Here is a 21,502-nt window from a genome sequence, read left to right as displayed (position 1 = left end):
TAATATTAATTTTATAATTAGTAACTTTAATTTTATATATATATATTTATTATATATATATATATATATATATATATATATATATATATATATATATATATATATATATTAAATTTAAGATTAGTTTATTTTAGAAAATGCCACAGATATTACGACAAATATTTGAGTCGAAATTGGCGTTTTGCAGATTACTTGTGTTATTAACAAATCACGTTGCTGAGGTTAAATCAAGCTTACACGCAAAAAACATCAAACAAGAATCGAACCTTTCAACAGTGACCTTAAGTGTAACAACTGTGGGCTTGTCTTTGACACAGGAAATCCGGTTATATCTGCTGTAATAAATATTTTAAAATAAATACATAAATAAGTTAAATTTTATGTTAAGTTATTTGAATGTCCGTTATTCAATGAATGACGGCTCGAGATTTGAATTTGGAAGGCTATTTTGTTATATATTAGGACATAAGTTTATTTAACAGTAATAACTGATAGACAAACCCATACCTTATTATGATGATTGAAAAGAGAATTCAAAATGTTTACAGTATTTGACAAAATAATTCAATACATGTACATTTTCTTACGATATATTTCTTTATATTACAAAAAACAAATCATGGAAACGTGACATCACGTCGATGATATCCGTCTCTTTGGTTTATAGCAAGATATAAGGCCGAGGTCCTGAGTTAAGAACCTAGGTGCTATAACAATAGCTAACAATGTCCTCTCTCCTTGCTAGTACCTTTTAGTCTTTAAAAATCTAGATTTTTTAGGTCTTAAAATTCCCTTAGGCCTGTAAAATTTATTACCTTGAAAATTACATTACTAAGTAAAAATATATTTTAGAATATAATCGTCGTATATCATTTAATGTTTAAATAACTTATAAAAATTGCGAGTCGATAACCCAACGCGCACTGGGGCCGGTCATTATCATACAAGCGTCTCCGCTCGGTCGATTAGACCTCGTTAAAAAAAGATTTGTACTGTGGCGCAGCGGTGCCGTTTGTAACAGATTAGAGATTAAATTAAAGAGTGATAAATGTACAATACATTATTACAATGAACTTTAAAATGTATAAAACATTTCTTCATTTATATAAATACTAATTCTTGCCTACGGATTCGTCCGTGTATAACAACGGTTGTTCTTTCCATATAATTTGTATACATACATGGAAATATGACGATTCGTTTCGATTAGTTGAACAGTTAAACGTTAAATTATTAAACATAAACAATATTCCTTTACATTTATAATAATAGTTGGATGATAGGCTGATAAGTTTCTTATTTCTTTTCCTGTCAAAAATATAAAGTAACGGTTCGTAAACAGCTGGACGTAAGTCTATCTTCTAATGGAAAAGGTTTGAAGCTTAATACTACACTATTCTATTATTATCTGATTCTATAGTGATACAATTTAAAAAGAAAAATTCAAATATCGATGCTGAAACTGTAAAAGGAATATCAGAAATATACCTCCTTATTTGAATAGCATTCCTTATATTTATCTTTTAACTAAAATATATATATTTGAATAGGTAAGCGCACGGGTTGATTGACTACCTAATGATACATCGCCATAGACATTGGTGTCGTAAGAAATATAAAACATTGCTTTCATTGTCAATGCGCCACCAACCTTGGGAACTAAGATGTCATGAGTATGTCCCTTGTGCCTGTAGTGTTACACCCTTTGTTGCGATAGAATATATGATGAATGGGAGTTACATTCCCAGACGTGCTGGCACAATAAATAGTCATCGAAAAAGGTTTTATTTTTTTAATTAAATATATACGATTTAAGTTTAATTAAATTAAATTTCACTTCTTATCCGTTGTGGACGGTACGTTTAATCTTCTCAACGCTTGCCCCGAAGCGGCTTAACAAGTTTGCGGTTTCAACTCATTATGAAGGGTTTGAACTCCAATAATTAAACTAACACGTTTTCATTTAGCTGGAACCGTTTTATGTGTATTATTCTGAACGTAAATACGTCTATCAATTTGTTTTCAATATCTGGTACATTTTTATTAAGGACGATGTTATTGAATTATTGCTGATAAGCGTCAATACGTTTGATCCACTTAGTGATGTAAAAAGTTTGATCCTGACCTCTTGGGCCATTGTCATCCTCACTCCTAACAAGATTTATGCTCAATTGGAGGGGTAAATAGGAATATAGAAATTTCCTTAAAGGTTATTGCAAATTTATTTTTGTTTAAACTTCATGTTTTACACGAATAACTCTTAAATAAATAGTACGTTACCGCAGAGTTATGTGCTTAATTTGTGTTAATAAGTCATTCCGTTCTCAGTGCGGAACGGAAACATCACGTTTCGATTTGCAGTCACATATGTATCCCTGTATTGGAGCAGCGTGGTGTAATGACTTTATAACTAATAAATTTATCACAAGCTTTTGCTGATAATGAATATATAATGAACACTTCAAAGTAAGTGGCAGACTTCGTCTAGTCACATTCGTTATGTAAAAATAATAACCTCATACATTAAAAATTAACTGGTCAATACCAATGACAGAGGAACGTGGTTATTCAAAGTATTCTAGTAGAACTACTTGGGAGTGAGAAGTACCCAGACTAATAAAGCAAAGCAAGCGGACAAATAGACCATTTGCTCATCTCTCTTCTTTAAACAAATAAATAAAATAAATATAATGATGAATAACTCGTGAGTTGGAGAAAAACTAAATAACTACCCTTTTATTTACCACCGAGTTTCACTCCTTAAGCTTCTATATTCAAAAGTTCTTCAAAGGAAGTTCTTCACTAAGAGTAAATTACACTGGTTTTCAACATGGCCACTTCGAAGAAAATTGAGCGAAGTTATAATTGAATTCAGTTAGTTTTCAACCTTTGGAAAAAAAAAACATTCCAAGAAAATAAATATAAGAAGCAAATTTTTTTACCATTAAATTATAGATACGTCAAAATATGTTTTATCGCTTAAAATTTTGGAATTAAAGCTTAAGCTGTGCAAATAAATAACGCAAAATGGGATGAGTCTGATATGAATATCCAATTTCAGTGATAATTTAAAAATAATAACCATACATAACATTATTTATATAAACATATTCCTATGTAAACATAAGAATATTAGCATATGACAAGTTAATATTACACGTGGTATGTGTGGTGGTGCATGTTCGATAAACAACCAAAAACACCACGATATTGAATGGAACTTCGTAAATGGAATTTTCTTGGAATAAAATATGGAAGGATAACATTTTATTTATTTTTAATTAGTAATACAAATGACTACATTTAAGATATAGTAATAAAAGCTAGTAGAAGCGATTATAAAAATAATTGAAACGAATCCAAGAAAGTAAATATGATTTAGAGAGAAATAACAAATGCATATCATAATTCCCTATCCGTTTGCACGAACACGTTCTACAATTTGCTGCTCAATTTAAAATGTATTAAATGCATGCTTTTTGCGTGTGGAAGGACATTTTAAAATTGAATGTATCCGAAAAATAGTAAACAGTGTTTTCGTTGTGAAGGAAAACATCGTGAGAAAGCCTACATGTGTCGGTTGGAAATTTGTCCACCACCATGCACAACCGCTTACCATTATGTATCGAAGTATCATGGCGGCATAAGCTCGAAAACAACGCGTCATAACATGGGAAAAGACCCACTAGAGGGACATTACTGCTACTTTAATCGTCGCAGTTTAGTCGTGTGTAAGTTAAATAAATAGTATTAATCTGTTTTAAGCACGAAATGTCTGAACCCAACAATGTTATAAGGCCTTTATTTACTAAGGTTTAAATAAAAAAATGAAAATTGTTTCTATTTCACTATTTTATAAACGAAAAAAAACTTATTGATTTGAAATTAATTTACGACCTTAATTATAAACGATGTCGACGTTGTCGTTGTGTCTTTTTCTTCCAAATGTCAAATCAATAATAACAGAAAGGGACAAATCAGTGTTTATCAAAATAGCGACTATGAAACGTTTATAAGTAAAGCCGTTAAAAAATTTGTCTTCACTAAAAAAATTAATAAGAATATGCTAAGAAAAATTATGCGATATTTTCATAACAAAAAATTTCAATAACTTTTTTACCGTCCCATGAACAAGCGAGCGGTAAATTTGACGCTTAAAAAAATATAGCTAAATTATGCTGCGGGGTTAATTAGACCGGAGATAAAGTAAAGGCGCATGAAGAGGCTGGCATTTAAGGGTTTTTTGTTGAATGTGATAATCTGGAACGCTTCATACAAATAAAAATCGTGATAACTTAATTATGCTCTTATAAACTTCTAATATATGCAATTGTGGACTCATTTTCGAAGGAATACATTTAGGAATACATTTGGTCTAAATAAACAGCTCCACCTTAATTTAATCTCTCATGCCCTATTTCTCTCTTTCTCTCCGTGTGTGTGTGTGTCTGTGCGTTAGTATTTATTTCTCCATATCTCTATATTTCAATAACATAAATACCTAATAATTCAACATTCTCCCTTAAGTCATCAAATAGAATATCAATAGTTGTAGAACTTTACAACAATTACTGGTATAAGGGATATCACATCTTCATTTCCCATGATCAATGCATTGACGATTGTGGGAATTAATATTTGGTGTTAACTACTGACAGATCTGATTACTTTAAAATAAAACAAGTCAGCTTTAAAACGTGATAGTGGTCAAAAATATTCACACAATTTATGTTAACTCTGTTTTTATTATATTCGCATTTTAAAAAAGCGAATTAAAATTCAAGCGGCTTACAATACAGCGCTTGGAATGTGTGACCTCGTTTGATGTTACACGTTAATTAGGGAGTTGCGTATTAAAAATACTTTTCTATCTTTTAAAGGATAGTAGAAATGCCTCTTTTTTAAACCTAAATCAAATACCAAGTAATACTTATAAGCAATTTACTTTGTGGTAAGTCTGTGCATGCCCATCTGGGTAGGTACCACAAATTCATCAGATATTCTACCGCTGAACAGCAATACCAATGAGTGAGCCATTGTAAGGGGGTACAAGAGACATAACAATCATATTAGTTCACAAGGTTGATGGCGCATTTTCGATGTTAGGAATAGTTAATATATCAAAAAGAGCCACCTAACTATTTTATATAACACAAAAATCAATTATCATTTTATAAGATATTTAAAATTAGACCGGTTCGGAAGGTAGATTCTATTAAAAAGAACCGGTAAGACCAAATTAAGGATATCTTACAAACATTATTATTTAACATATACAGGATATCTGTATGAAAATAAGCAAACACGTGTTTAATTAAAACTTTAACCATCTTTATAATCTTGTTCAGACTATGCCTTATATATTAATAAATTTTGAACCATATACCTTTTAAATTATTTATTGGTGTAGTAAGCCAGTAGCCCAGTGGTTAGAACACGTGAATTTTAAGAGATGATTCCCCTACGGGAACAGTGGGGGGGAGTATGTGGGACTCGCCGATGTCCGAAGCGCCGAGTGCGCCCCGAACAACGAAATACCCACTAAAAAACCAGCGGTACCCTTTCCGTCATAACGAGGAGCGCCACGGGATCGCTTGCACATGCTACCGCGACGCTCTGACGGGCGGCCTGCTTATGCAGGCCTCCATTCTCTAGGGGGATAACCAGGGTACTGAGAACCCCCTAGTAACCCGACGACGCCTATTGCGGCGGAGGGAGATGGTGCGCATAGCGCCTCATTCTTCTCCCCAGTCTTCTTTGGCGGAGCAGGTTTGCAGCGGCGTCCTCTTCCCACTCCTGCCCCGCGGCCTCCTTCTGCGACATTACATTTTCCGACCAGCACTCATCGCTTCCGAGCATCGTGTTGATGATGCTCGGTAAGGAGAGGTCTCCGCCAACAACTGCCGCCAGGGAAAGCCTCTGGGGCCCCCACGCGGCACACTCCGTCAGGGTGTGTTGTGCCGTGTCGATTGGCGCACCACACTCGTGGCAGGAAGGTGACATTCCCCGCCGTACTATCTTGTGCAGGTACTTACCGAAGCAGCTGTCCGGTAAGTACCTGCGTCAACCTAAACGAGAGCGTACCTCGTTTTCTTTTGACCCAGCGACTCAAGTGGGGACGTACCGCCTCCACTGTCGCCAGGCCCGCTGTGGGGGACCCCAGATCTTCCACCCATCGGGCTATCAGGGCTTGCTGGGCTAGAGCCCTGATCCGCCCGACATCCGCCGACCCTGGACGGTCGCCGCGGTCTCACGCCTCGGACCGGAAGTGGTACACCACTGCGAGCATCTCCGCCTAGAGTTCCCAGGGTGGATCGCCCGCGAGGAGCGTCGCCGCTGTCCAAGACACCGTACGATACCCTCTTATCGCTATGACCGGGTCGCTATGAAGGGTCCGGTTGTGAGCAGTGAGCGCATCGACCCATATCGGGGCACCGTACAGTGCCATCGACCTCACTACGCCGGCGCCGACATAGCGTCCTCCCACGTTGGGTAGGAGGCGACCCAAGGCGGCAGCTATGTTGATTAGCTTCGGGCCGAGTTGCACGAAGTGCTATCTCAAGCCCCATCGCCGGTCCAGGATCAGGCCCAGATACTTCATCTGGGCCTATCGTAAGGAAACCTGCATGTGTCTAATTTCACTGAAATTATGCCCCATGTGTATTTCCCCAACCGAATTGGAACAGCGTGGTGGAATAAGCTCCCTCAAAAAAGCCCTTCTCAAAAAAGGAGAGGAAGCTCAGCAGTGGAATAATTGCAGGCTTTAACTATATAACTTAGTGAACTGTATTTATTATATAATCTATTTAGTCAATAACCTTGCCTCAGGAATAATGTATTGACGTTGCGAACTCCGAAACTTGACGCTACACGTTTACCTTTACTTCTCATGTTTATACAATGTTTGTTAGTGTTTCTATCAAAGTAATCGATTTTATTGCGCGTTAACAAGACATTTTTGGATATAATTTGTTTTTGTTTCTCTCTTGTTTTATCGTATCTTGTATGAATTGTTAAAAGTATAAGCTATAAGTGAAAAAAATAGCGTTTTTCGTTTGTTATATATATAAACCATAGTTTCAATGATATATAGTAATTATTCATTTTCAAAAAAAAATACATTGAAATATTGTAAATATATTGCGAAGCTACAGCGTAAAAAACATATTGTATTCTTCGCTAAGAACATCCCGTAGGAAAGACTACCTCGAATAGTACAAAAATCCCCTAAAAACAAGTGATCACAGTTTTTATGTCTAAAGCGCAAATTTGTATATCATACAATACATACTACGTATATAACAATCGATAATTTTAATAAATTCTTTCAAAAAATTTTCAAAAATGGTAGGAAAATACTCATACATATGGGTATCATAATAAATTTACAGTAGTTAACTGTCCTGTTATTAAAGATATTAAAATACAAAACTTCGTGTTTTTAGATAAATCTTGAGACTACATGCATTCAAAAGGTTTAACTTCTATAAACTATTTGAATTGTAAATGTAATATTTTTTTTAGTTTTTAAATAATAGAATAATTTAAAACATTTTTTTTTAATTAATAATGTATTTTTATTCTAAAACTTTTTTATGAATATTGTGGGAACGTTTCGCTCAAGTTTATGGAGGAGTATCAACGTCAAACGACTAAGTGAGTAACGGAATAGTTCTCAAGGGAGTTTTGATATATTATGTTCGTAATAATAAAACGGAAGCAGGAAATTGTATTTTCAAGTTTTAATTTACGGTAAAATTAAAATTATTTTTTTCAGTTTTCTTAATATACTACCGGGGACAAGCTCTAACTGAACAATGTTTTGATTAATATGAAAATATACGAAAATGGCTCGAATACTGGTTGGATTCAAAAGAGCTGTTTTTTCGGCGTAATATTCATAAGCTAACATAAGTGGGAAAAATGTATAAATATTATTTTGAATAAATTATTTTTTTTTTACATTTTCAAACAAACCAGTAATTTTTACAAAAAAATCCAGTTTCATACTACAGCACTACACTTTTCACTTTTTAGTTATTCAACCGAACATCATAAAATTTGCGGTAGTTTACTCCACCACGTTACTCCAATCAACGTGACAGATCTTCCTCCACATGCAGGTTTTCTCGCGATGACCTTCACCGCCGAACATGAGATGAATAATCACAAATGTCCGGGTCTACTAACCACTAAGCCATCACGGCTTATCATTCGTTCGTATTCGTTCAGTAAACTTATTTATATAATTAACAATTAATATATATTAAACTATTATTTAAATACAGCATAGTTCTGAATATATTTATTATTTTAACAAACATATATATATAACTTACAAAAACAAACAATTAATATTAATTAAGCTAAAACAAAAATACGAAATTATATCAATTAAGCGAAATGTAAATTAATACGAGTCCATAAACAACAACGTGTAACGAAATACGCTTTAAAAATATTTCGACGTTATTAACAAAAAAACAGGTATGAAAAGAAATTTTAGATAATAATCATTATTTTTAACAAGATTATAAAATGTATTCTATGAAAGCATTATTCCTTTTATTAATATTAAATAACAAATGAAATACGGTTTCTGCCTACAGTTGAATATTAATTATTTTGTATCACCCGAGTTAATAATGAATAGATTTATAAATCTGCGATGAATCTCGTATCATCTCGCTTGCACACTATTCGCCTCCGTAATAACTTTACGGTTAGAAAAAGTTCACGTATGTTTGTTAGTTTTCTTTTTAAGCGCGTTTCTTTATTGATACTTTAGTCGAACTTTCGATTCGTTAGGTTTTTATAATTCGTTGCTGTAATCGTTAAAATAAGTTACGAATATTTTATTTAATGAAATACATTACCTTCCGTGACGGCCAAATTTTTTTATATAAGCTGTGTTTCAATGTACATATAAATTATTTGGTAAATGGACATATTATATAAAGGAAAAGACATTGTAAAATGTACAAAGGTGGTACGAAATTGAACGAGGAAATAAATTACATAACGGCTGATATACATTAATTATTATACATCCACAGACCAATTAACTCCGCCAACCTTTAAACAAAGCGAAGGAAAATCACAATTACGAATGCAAAAAGAAATTCGCGAAAAAACTTTATAAAAGAAATGAAAACAGAACGTTCAACAAAGATAACCGACAAATAAAAAAGAAACCTTTGAAGTATGAATACAATGAAAGAAAATTCTTTGAGCAAATTACTTCCGCCCTATAATACGGAATTTTCTGACCCCTGTGACGTCATCACCGTGTTACTACACTCTTAAAATACGGATGTATCTTAAGTGAAGAGATGCTCCGTAAATTGATCGTGCTTAATTGAGCCTAAATATACTAAAAATAAAAAATCTCCTATTTTTTATAAATATATATTTCGTATATGTATAGATAAATTTCTTTTATTCAGTTGATTTTAGTGTATATTTATTGTTTACTAGTTTAGTCAAAGGTTTCGCTCGCGTGAGGGTGAGAGATGTTTGGTATAAAAATGGCTTGTCCTTCCTTGGAGGTTTTGAATTTTGACTTTTACTTTGAAACAAATTTTTTTTTTCACTGCTTTAACACTAGGACATGAAAACGAATTTCTTTAAGATAATTTTTTAGAAATGTTTTTTCAATGTTTATTTGATTGTTTTTTTTTTATTTATTATGTGTAGAAGTTTAATTGAAGACTAGGTCTGCCAACCTACTACGATAAAAAAATCTAATCACAAAGATTCCGACCCTGATGCAATATTTAATATGCTTGTTAGAGCTTATTGAAATAATGTACATACTTTATACATAGAGTTTCACTTAGAAATGTTTTTGTATTTTTCTTTTCATATTAACGGATTCTATATTTCGTTTTTCGAATTTCTATAACATCATATTAAGTGAAAATCACTCTTTGTAAAAAACTTGACATCACGTAGGATAAGCAATCACTTTAACCATGGTCTGGGTAAAAGGTCATTGTGGTCAAGAAGACCGCCTATAAAAGTTATAAAATGGTGCTGGCATTATTTTTCTACACAGTTATTATTTATGTAGTTAATATCTGTGGAATCGTAACTTTCTTTTGTATAATTATAATTCACAGACACATAATATAAGACAATCAAATGAGGAAGACAAAACGAAAATTCAGGATACTTGATATTATAATTGTTTAAATACATAGGGAGCGGAGTTGTGTTGCGTACATCTTATATAGCATATATTTTGTGCACTATAACATGCAGTCAGCTAGTCAGTTTTGAAAATGTCCGCCCCGGTCACTATAACCAGGAAGAGGTCATCATAGGTTTTTTGTAACTAGTAATTTATCCGAAACGCTTTTAAAAGTAAATAAGTAGTTTTCAATACCGATTTAAAAATGATTGAAAAACTTATTTTAAAAACAAAATATTAAAGAAAGTTCGAATGAACGTTAAAATTGCAGAAACAGTTTTTTATTGGATTTTATATCGAAACTCAAATCTAGTAATTCGTTTAAAGACACAATTGTTCAACGCTTAAGCTTGCAAAGTTGGAGAGGGCAACATGAATAGTATATTCATGGACAAAACGGATTAAAAGTATATAAAATCCTAAAATACTTTTAAGAACCTATTTAAGTAAAGAAGACGCCACTGGACATGGTATATTTAAAATAAATACAAAAATATAAACTAATATAATTCCTTGTAATTCTATTTTAATAATAATAGTAAGGCTTTGTACACGGCCGCCTGGGTAACACATCACATGTCACACACAGCCATTAAGCAATAGTTTGGTGAGTGAGCCAGTGTAACTACAGGCACAGGGGACATAACATCTTAGTTCTCAAGGTTGGTTATAAGGTTTATACGACGATGTAATGGATAGTTAATAATGCTTATAGTGCCAATGTTTATAGACGGTGGTGATCACTTTTTTTTTATATGCGCCGGGTGGCAAATGTCTCTACTCCACCTGATGGTAAGTGGTAGTAGAGTCCAAACGCGACGACGGCCAGTACAGTCGGGAAGAATGTTCTGTACTAGCCGTCCCCGCCTTGCCGGCCCGCAAAATGTCTCTTCACGCCTCGTTTGAAGGAACCCGGGTTGTAACAGGAGGGGAACACGTGTGCTGGTAAGGAATTCCATTTTTTGGTAGTGCGACAAAGAAAGGAGTTGCCAAATTTCTTTGTGCGCGATGGAATTGATGTCACAGTTAGGCGGTGACATCGAGAACCAGCTAGCGTGGACTTAAGAAGGAAGGGGGAAGCAGGAATTAGAGAGAATAATTCCTCAGAGCACTCGCCGTGATACAGTCGATAGAAAGCGCTCAGTGCAGCTATCTCGCGACGCAATTGTAAAGGTTCAAGGGTGTTTGTGACCTTTACGTCGCCAATAATGCGTACTGCACTTCGCTGCAACCGGTCCAAGGCCTCCAGTAGGTACTTAGCGGAGCCATCCCAAAGGTGCGAGCAATATTCAACGCAAGACCGTACCTGTGTTTTGTATAACAGGCACAGTTGTTGTGGCGTGAAAAAACGCCGCACCTTGTTCAGAACTCCGAGTTTCCGTGAGGCTGTTTTTATAAAAGCCTCGATGTAATCCCTTGGACTAAGGTCGCAGCGAACGTCCATCCCCAGCATGGCGATTTTGCTTTGTATTATCAGCGGTGTGCCACAGAGGGAGGGAAGAGAGGAAAATGGTGACTTTTTCGCTGTGAGAGCGCATACCAGTGTTTTTTTGGCATTAAACTCAACAAGATTATCAGAACCCCATTTGGCGATGAGCTCTAACGTCCTATCGAGTTCAATGACAAGATTCTCCCGCCTCTCCTCAGTTTCTGGCCGCCCAGCCACTGCGCGTCCTTGGTATCCACCATGCACTGTATTATCGTCTGCATAGCAATGTATGTTCCCAAGAGAGAGCATATCATTGATATGTAAAAGAAAGAGTGTGGAGATAGCACAGATCCCTGGGGGACCCCAGCATTCACTACATAGAATTGTGAAGCGCAACCATCTACTAAAACACGAAGGCTACGCTTGTGTAGGAAGCTGGCAATCCAGGTGCATAGCTGAACAGGCAGACCATATGCCGGTAGCTTGGAGAGAAGACTTCTGTACCAGACCCTGTCGAAAGCCTTGGAGATATCGAGGCTGACAGCCAACGATTCTCCATGCTTGTCGATAGCTTCACCCGAGAGGTGCGTTACGTACGCTAGAAGATCACCTGTGGACCGTTTTGGTCGACAACCCGTACTGACGATCATTAATCAGACAGTGATCTTCTAGGTAATGGATCAGTTGGTTGCTTAGAATCCGTTCCATCACCTTACAAAGTACTGAGGTGATAGCTATTGGTCGATAATTTGCCGGGTCAGACCGATCCCCTTTTTTGGGAACCGCTTGCACATTAGCTCGAAGAGAGAGAAAGTTTGAACAGGCGCGTTAACACAGGAGACAGCTCCGCCGCGCACTTCTTCAGCACTATGGCTGGTATTCCATCGGGACCGCTAGTTTTCCGTATATCAAGTGATTGCAGCTCCGCACGCACATGACGTTGCCTGATTTTGATGTCAGGCATCGTGTGGCCACATGAAGGTATTGTTGGTGGCAGCGTACTACAATCATCGATCACGGAGTTGTCGGCAAAGAATTTAGCCAGGAGATCGGCTTTCTCCTGCGGACTGTGAGCTAGCGATCCGTCCGGATTTCTGAGCGGTGGCAGCGAAGGTTGGCAGAAATTGTTTTGCACAGACTTGGTCAGACGCCAGAAGCTACGGGAGCCCCTAGGATGCGAAATAAGGTCATGACCAATCTGTACAACGCGCTGTGCATCCGCTCTCGTGTATGCCTTCCTCCAGGACTTGGAATTTTTATTGTAGTTTGCTTTCAGTGAGTCAATGTTAGATGCCCCGCTAACGCAGCCGTTGATCCACGCGCGATATGCCGCCTGCTTAGATGACACAGCGTCGGCACATTCACGAGTGAACCAATGGTTACGCGTACCCCTACTGATGAGATCTGAGCTAGGAATGTAGTATTCCATTCCTAACATGATCTCATCAGCAACAGCAGCGGCACTAGCTGTCGGGTCATTCCCACTGAAGCAACATTTCTTCCAAGGGACTGACGCATAGTAATCACGCATACCGTCTCAATCTGCCGACTTATAGTGCCAAACGCGACAGTTTGCATACCGCTGATGGCGGCAGCTTGGCCTGTGGCACTTTGATAGATATAAGACCGTGATCCGAAGAACCAAGTGGAGCTTGAACCAGAACCTGATATTTCACCGGGTGAGAAGTCAGCAGAAGATCCAGTAGAGAAGGCACTTGCCCATCAATGTCTGGGATCCTGGTGGGCTGATCAAACAGTTGGGTCAAGTCGTGTGTGAGAGCAAAAGCATGTGCAATTCTTCCAGCATGGTCAGTTTTGAGGGAATTCAACCATGATTCGTGGTGAGCATTAAAATCCCCCAAAAACACCAATTCTGCGTTAGGAAACTGCTCTTGCGCGGCATCTGCCACCCAACTAAGATGGTCAAATAATCGGCTCGTCTCCAAGTTACCATTGTGGGATCTGTAGAGGCACACGTAGACTCGACTCTGACGAACCAGGTCCACACGTACCACCAACATGGAGAAGGAGGGGTCCTCCAAGCAGCGCAATCGGTGACAACAAACATCCGCCCTGACGAACAAGCATACTCCGGCTTTCGCTTTGAAAGATTCTTCAAGCATGTAGCCGGGATAGTTAATGTAGCTGGTGTCGGCAGGGCGGAGTATTTGCGTCTCCGTGAGAAACAACATTGCTGGCCATGCTGTCTCAAGATGGTGGTGGACAGCGTTGAGGTTAGCGTGGAGTCCTCGGATGTTAGAGAACTCGACCACAAACAGCGTGGGTATGGTGGGGGTGTGCACCGCTGAACGACCGTTATTTCTTAGTTGCGCTACCATTTGGAAAAATAAGGAAAAGAGACGTGAAGCGAGCGACGTATTGCCACGATAGGGATGAGCAAAGTATGGAGGCGTGTTTCCCCAAATGGTTGCCAAAAGGGAAAATATACTAATCCGCCGGACGGAAGGGCCCCCGAACTCCCCCGGAAGTGGACCCCACCTTCCGGTCACCAACCGGCACGACGGTCCACCCCGAGATTATGCGTGGCCTGGTGGGGCAGCCTCGCGAGCTGGTTAGGCACGCTCGGGCCCCTGTACTATTCCATACAGTTTTATACAGTATTTATACAGTTTCCCCCGGCATTGGTTCAACAGCCGTTTCCACTGGACCAACACCCATCGCGGCAATACTCGCTAGGGCACTGGCTGAACGCTGGCTGACCTCGAAACGCGGCTGCTAGCCACTTCACGAGTTTTTCACCATGCGTACGGTGGTAACAAGCCAGGCGGATGTTAGCATCCTACCACCAGATGAGCAGATGGTCGCTCAGATATCCCTTAGTTGCCTCTTACGACACCCATGGGAAAGAGAGGGGCAGTGAAATGTATTCTTTCTCCGTCACTGCACGGAACTGCACTTACCATCAGATTGTGTTTGCCAGTGTGCCTGCCTATTATAATAAAAAAAAAGATATATGCCCTAATGACGCAACTATACATAAAATATACTATTCGCTTAAACTCTCACGGTAACAACATATCAAATAGAAAAATGGAGGCATTTATTAAAAGCGTCTGACTTCATAATGATAAAAACAATCCACTAGAAGAAAACTGATATGATTTTTGTTATTTGAATCAAAATTATTACCAAGAATGATGTCGAGAACTAAGTATAACACGAAAAATCAGAAACTAAGCTTATACACATATATATATAATTCGTATGTCACTGAACTCCACGGCTGGAACGATTTCGATGAAATTTGTTGTTGTAAATGTGTTTCAGTACTTGGTCTTATTTTGTACCCGCTAAATAAAATTCTTATTTCACCAGTACGAAATCGTGATGCAGCTAGTTATATAATTTCACTAAGAACAGGGATGTAGACAAATACCATTTTAAGCGATAGAGAATATTTCTGCCTATTTACTTTCCAAAATATCGAATGTTTGTGCAGTTCATGGTAAACAAATGATTATGTGTTTTTAGGTTGTAATTCCACCCTAATTTTCTCTATATACCGAAATCACTATTCAAGGTATATTTAAATATCTGGCGGTATAATTGTATTCATTTATTGCTAGAACACGTGAAGCTTAACCAAAGATTGATTCAAAACCGAGCAAGCACCACGGTATTTTCAAATGCTTCATTTGATTAATAATCCTAGTGCATGATGATAGAACAGATCGTAAGGAAACTTACACGTATCAACCAGTATTGTATACTTTCCCAGCAGAGGGACATTTATTTGTTGTAACATTACTTTTGTGGTTTCTATAATATGGTAAGTATTCAACAAAATAAATGCTGTCATAAATATATAACAATGAATTCAACTTACAATCTTCTTTGTTTCAGTTTGGGATAAAGGATGATGTTATTAATATCAGCCGCGGTAACTCATAACTCTAGGTAATGTACCAAGTTGTATCCGGACGAGGGACGAATTCCAATAAGGGTGTAGTGATGCGAGAAACATGACATGCTATTTTGATTTTTATTACCATAGCAATGTAGATTAGAATCAGTTGATTGTGAAATCAGATTTTTGAAGAGTTTACGCTTTTATTATAAAAGTGACAAAGTTTAAATTAAATCAACAATGTATATGGATACGTTTATTTAAATATTTTCTTTTTTGTAGGAATTTTTAATTATATAGCTTCTATTCTAGCGATGGAAGTAAAAATTGAATTGATTGTATTCATTAAAATTATGATTATTTTGGTATTTTTTTTCAATTACGAACTCTTAGAACAATAAAAATTACTTATTTTAGATTTAAAAGTAAAGTGAGCCAGTATTTTGTTTCTATTTATGTATTTTCTTGAGTATATTATCTACTCAGCATAAAGCTTAAACGGCAGAAAATGCCTAGACGGCGAAAGCCACCTTTAGTGCTATGTAATTGCTCGTGATTGATAAACTTAAATCAATATAAATACGAAATAATAAATAATATTAAATGAATTTATTAATTAAAAGAAAAAAGAAATTTGTCAGCCAGACAAAGGAAGTCCGCATATTCTGATAGTTTAGTGTTGTAGTGCATTTCCATTGCGAGTATGATTACCGTTTATGACATTTATCACTGAAGGTCGTTGTATTTAGTGAATAACATGGATAATATATATTTATTTTACTTATAACATTATATAACATCTATGTAATAGGATAATATGGCCAACAGGAAATAAATGCTAAGTCCATCATCCGTAACACCCACCACATATATTTAGGATATTTACCGTAACCGTTACAGCCTGTGAATGTCCCACTGCTGGGCTAAAGGCCTCCTCTCGTATTTTTGAGGTGAAGGTTTGGAGCTTATTCCACCGCGCTGCTCCAATTCGGGTTGGTGGAATACACATGTGTCAGAATTTCAGTGAAATTAGACACATGCAGGTTTCCTCACGATGTTTTCCTTCACCGAAAAGCACGAGATAAATTATAATCACAAATTAAGCACATGAAAAATCAGTGGTGCTTGCCCGGGCTTGAACCCACGATCATCGGTTAAGATTCACGCGTTCTTACCACTGGGCCATCTCGGCTCAATAAGGATATTTATCTATCTCTAATACCGTCGATACGCCGCCAACCATCGGATCTAAGATTGTATTTGTTCGTTCGGAATAATTTGGCTCTCTCTCCTTTGAAATAATAGCCATACAACGTATTTCTGTGTTGCGGTATAATAACTAACCACTTATCGAACTACCAGACGAACTTACACAAGATCCTACCACCGTGTCATGACCATGTAACCTAATGAGAGCAGTTGAGTGTGACGTGGTTACTTAATTACTTTCAAGTTTCTTATAATATATCTTGCTAAATTTATCAACGTATATTCCCAAGATAAATATGATGTTCAAGGAAAAATAAACTTTAAGTCACACTTACAAGGTTCATAATCCAATAAACGCTGTTTCGTCCATTACTTCACTCAAGCAATAAGAACTTGCTTGTTTATGATTCAATATCTTTCCTAAGCAACCATTAACCCTAGGATGCTTTAGGAAAATATTTAGTATTCAAAGGCGAAACGCTGTAATATTGACAAATGCTTGTCATTTCGAGCGACTAATTGTATTCTTGGAATTTCTTGGATGAAAATGTTCTAGCGAACATATAAGTGTATTTTATCTGAGTATAATTTATTGGACATTCAATTAATAACTAGAGCAATTAAGTTACCTTTAATATTATATTCAAGAATAAATAGTAAAAATAATTCTCGTAATGTTGTCCTGTTCCGTTCAAATCTAAAAAAAGTCGGAAGTGCTGGTTCTTAGATTTAGTAAAAAGTTCTTTATTGTTATTAGAAGTTTAATATTTCCGAAGAATTTATCGATACGGATGACCATGATTGCATTTTATTATTTAAATTAAGAATATTAGTGAAATAATTACAAGCATTGCTAAAACTACACCATAGGTTAATTACCAATTCCTTTTTTATAAATTGATATACTCTTTCAATACTACAGAGATGGCCCAATGGTAAGAACGCGTGTATCTTAACCGATTATCGTAGGTTTAAACCCGGGCAAGCACCATTGAATTTTCATGTGCTTAATTTGTGGTTATAATTCATCTCGTGCTATAAGGTGAAGGAAAACATCGTGAGGAAACCTGCATGTGTCTAATTTCACTGAAATTCTGCCACATGTGTATTCCACCAACCCGCATTGGAGCAGCGTGTTAGAATAAGCATCATACCTTCTCCTCAAAAAGGGAAAAGAGACCTTAGCCAAGCAGTGGGACATTCACAGGCTGTTACTGTTTCAATACATGGATTAAATCCTGAAATCAACTGATGGCTGACTCATTAATTAAGCCTGAAAATGAGAAGAAACATAAAAGTAAAATTAAATTTACAGCCTGTAATCCCACTGCTGGGCTAAGGCCTCCTCTTCCTTTTGAGGATGTTTTTTTTTTGAGGAAATATATTTTACAAAATAATCTTACTAAGATGGAAACAGCAAAAATTACCTGCAACAAAAAAAATAAGATTAATTAATACCAAATATTAAAATTAGAGAAATTCGTTTATAGAAAAACGTTTACAATAGCAACGAGAACTCAAAAACTTTGAATATGGATCTATTACAGTCTGATAGTTCCTCATGTTAGACGATTTCTTCTCCCGTAACTGGCAAGCCAACTTACTGCTACATTCACACGCCCAACGTTCTACGTCCAACATTCACACGCCCAACGTTCTACGTCCAACATTCACACGCCCAACGTTCCACGTCCAACATTCACACGCCCAACGTTCCACGTCCAACGTTCCATATAAAATTAACACTAATGGGCACCAGGACCAGGAAATTTCAGTTCAGTCGATTTTTATTTTTTTATATACAGGTACAGCTATGTAAAAATAATCTAGAACTTCACCGCTAAACACGATGCTTAAATTTCAGAAAGTATTATGCGACATTGATTATAACACTCGTAATATTTAAAGAACACGCATCAAAATAGCGTATCGCTGTAAATCATTAATTACCCAACATTTCACAAGTGAGACGCAGTGCAGCTATTCTGTAAGAACAAACTCGAAACTTACTAGAAAGTGCTATGGATCATTGGCTTCAATAATTAAATTATAAAAAGCTCAATACATCGTATCACCGTAAAACGCTTATCAAAATTTCACGAGTGTTATACGAAGTGAGTTTTTATAGAATAGCAAGCACTCTTGGATAGCATATTATACTAATGGATGCAAAGCTCTAAGTTGATTTTTTTTTATTTGACTGATAAGACTCATCTTACATTCGCTATCTGGCAGAGAATCGGCACGAGAAGTTGTGATTGAGTTAGTTTAAACTTCAGTGCAGTTTGTATCTATGTAGTTCAAAGAAAACTTTGAGTTATTTTTATTTTCTTTTATATGTCACTTTTTTATTCCCCGTCCCGGCTTTGCAACGATAATAGAAATCTCTACATAGATCTTTGAAGAAATAAAGAATTTTCATATTTCCAATAACAACAAAAATTGTAATTTTAATAATGATTTACCGCCGTACATAAAAGCCGTACGTAGAAGTTTTAATTTAAAGACACTTAATAAACATTGATTTCGCTCTTTCTGTCATTTTTGATTTGACATTTAAAAAAAGAAAACAACGCATTGATTAACAAATCACTCGCTAAACATCGTTAATATGTAAGAACATTAGTTTTAATATACTAAACTAAAACTCGAATTAAGTGATTGTGAACAAATTCGAACGAAAAATTTAACCCTACACCACTCTATACCTTTAAATACAAAAACAATTCAAGATGCCAGATGTACCTATTAGCAAATTCGAACATCTGTCCGACTGTGACTCTTAATTACGTCGATCAGACATTTGCATCATGTCCCAATGAGTTTCAAGCGAAATTAAATTTATTCGGAAGCAGTTTGAAGGACGTCTGTAAATGAGTTGCAAAGAATTTTTTTTAACTTTTTTAAAGAGTTTTTGTCTGCGATTAGTAATTATGGAAAATGTATTTGAATTTGCATGATTTTTTCTCTCATCTCAATTATTTTTTTATTGATAACACCAGTTCGTCAAAAGTTACCACAAGAAAAAATCGATATTAAAACGTGGAGAAATACAAATATATTGATACAATGTATTTCACCCGAAAGATTCCTTTTTAAATAAATTACGTACGTATTTCTAATAAAATTAATATTTATTTAAGCATTCAAAACGCACTGTGATACATTTTACGACACACCCCTCGTTTTTTTTCAGTGTTTGTTCAAATATCATTTAATACCCATAAAAGTACGTTTATCGAAGGCAATCGGAGATCTCAGTACATAGATGTATATTTACATAATATAAAAAAAAAGCCTCGGCCTAAAAGAGCCGAGATGGCCTAGTGGTTAGAACGCGTGAATCTTAACCGATGATCGTGGGTTCAAACCCGGGCAAGCACCACTGAATATTCATGTGTTTAATTTGTATTTATAATTCATCTCGTGCTTGACGGTGAAGGAAAACATCGTGAGGAAACCTGCATGTGTCTAATTTCATTGAAATTTTGCCACATGTGTATACCAACCCGCATTGGAGCAGCGTGGTGGAATAAGCTCCAAACCTTCTCCTCGAAAAGAGAGAGGAGGCCTTAGCCCAGCAGTGGGACATTAACAAGCTGTTACTGTACATAATATATTCGTTGGAACGTATTCATAGTGGTTGCACAAATTATTAAGTTATTACGTTCGATTTCATTTGGTCAACAAAATAATTATATGAAATGAGAATGAAAAATGAAATTAAGCTTAATAAATGAAAGTTGAAAGACATCAAACTTTATTTTAATAAATTTGTGTTGCTATAATTTAATGTTGTCAGTGATGTGAACGCGTTTAGTGAGAGTGTTAAATTTTTCTTTGGGTCACCAATGCCCATAGACATTGGCGTTGTAAGAAATGTTAACCATCGCTTACATCACCAAAGCGACACCAATCTTAGGAACTAAGATGTTATGTCCCTTGTGCCTGTAATTACACTGGCTCAATTCCCCTTCAAACCAGAACACAACATTATCGCGTACTGCTGTTTTGCGGTAGAATATCTGATGAGTGGGTGTTACCTACCCAGACCAGCTCGCACAAAGCTCTACCACCAGTAGTAACGACTTAGCTGATTGCGGATATCAATAAATTTGTATCGAACGAGTCTATAAACCTAAATTAAGCAATGAAAATTCACAACACAGCTTTCAACCCAAAACTTTTGTTTCTAAGATCCAGGTGCTCTAACCGCTGGGCCATTTCTATTGTTGTATATATTATTTTCAACGAGATATTTACTATTATGTTTCTCGCCGGTTCTTAGAATCTACATCTAGAATCCGTGGTAATTATAAATTTAACTTAATCTTGTTAACGATTCAAAAGTATTTGTAAAAGCATGGTTGGATTAAGTGATGAAGCACGATTTTGATCAAATTGGTATAGTGTCAAAAAAAAAATCACAAACATTTGATCCAATATGTGATGCTGGAATTAAATTATTCGTATTGTATTTAATAATCTTATATTTTCACTGCCATTATCATTCGATTAGCTAGTCAATTATACGTTCGTTTATAAAACGCTTCCTTCAAAACAACGCAACGAAAAAATTCACCAGCAATCCGGTGAAAAATCGTTGTAATATAGGATATGATTGGAAATGGGAGCATCTTGGGGTAATGACCTTGCTAAATTGAAGGGGGTGGTGACACAAGCGTTTTTCCTTTTATCGTCGTGAATATAGTGAAGTCAGTACGTTCGTTATGTTGCCTTTTATAGTTAAGAAGTTTATATTTCTTACTGACTTTGAAATATTATGTAGTTTGTTGATTCTGTC

General features: G+C 36.2%; 1 protein-coding gene across 2 annotated transcripts in view; it reads right to left on the bottom strand.

Moving 5' to 3' along the window:
- The window catches only part of LOC126776464 (dystrophin, isoforms A/C/F/G/H), a 568,446-nt gene that overhangs the window by 345,102 nt on the left and 201,842 nt on the right, over positions 1 to 21,502 (bottom strand). Inside the window, exon 41 of one of the 2 annotated variants that reach the window (XM_050498980.1) lies at positions 267 to 332. The exons of the other annotated variant lie outside the window; for it this stretch is intronic. Within the exon in view, the coding sequence (XP_050354937.1) occupies positions 267 to 332 (66 nt within the window). The remainder of the gene's footprint in view (positions 1 to 266; positions 333 to 21,502) is intronic. 2 annotated transcript variants of the gene reach the window in all.

The sequence above is a fragment of the Nymphalis io genome, chromosome 20, assembly GCF_905147045.1.
Source record: "Nymphalis io chromosome 20, ilAglIoxx1.1, whole genome shotgun sequence".
NCBI lineage: Eukaryota > Metazoa > Arthropoda > Insecta > Lepidoptera > Nymphalidae > Nymphalis > Nymphalis io.
This window is presented reverse-complemented; position numbering and strand designations above follow the sequence as displayed.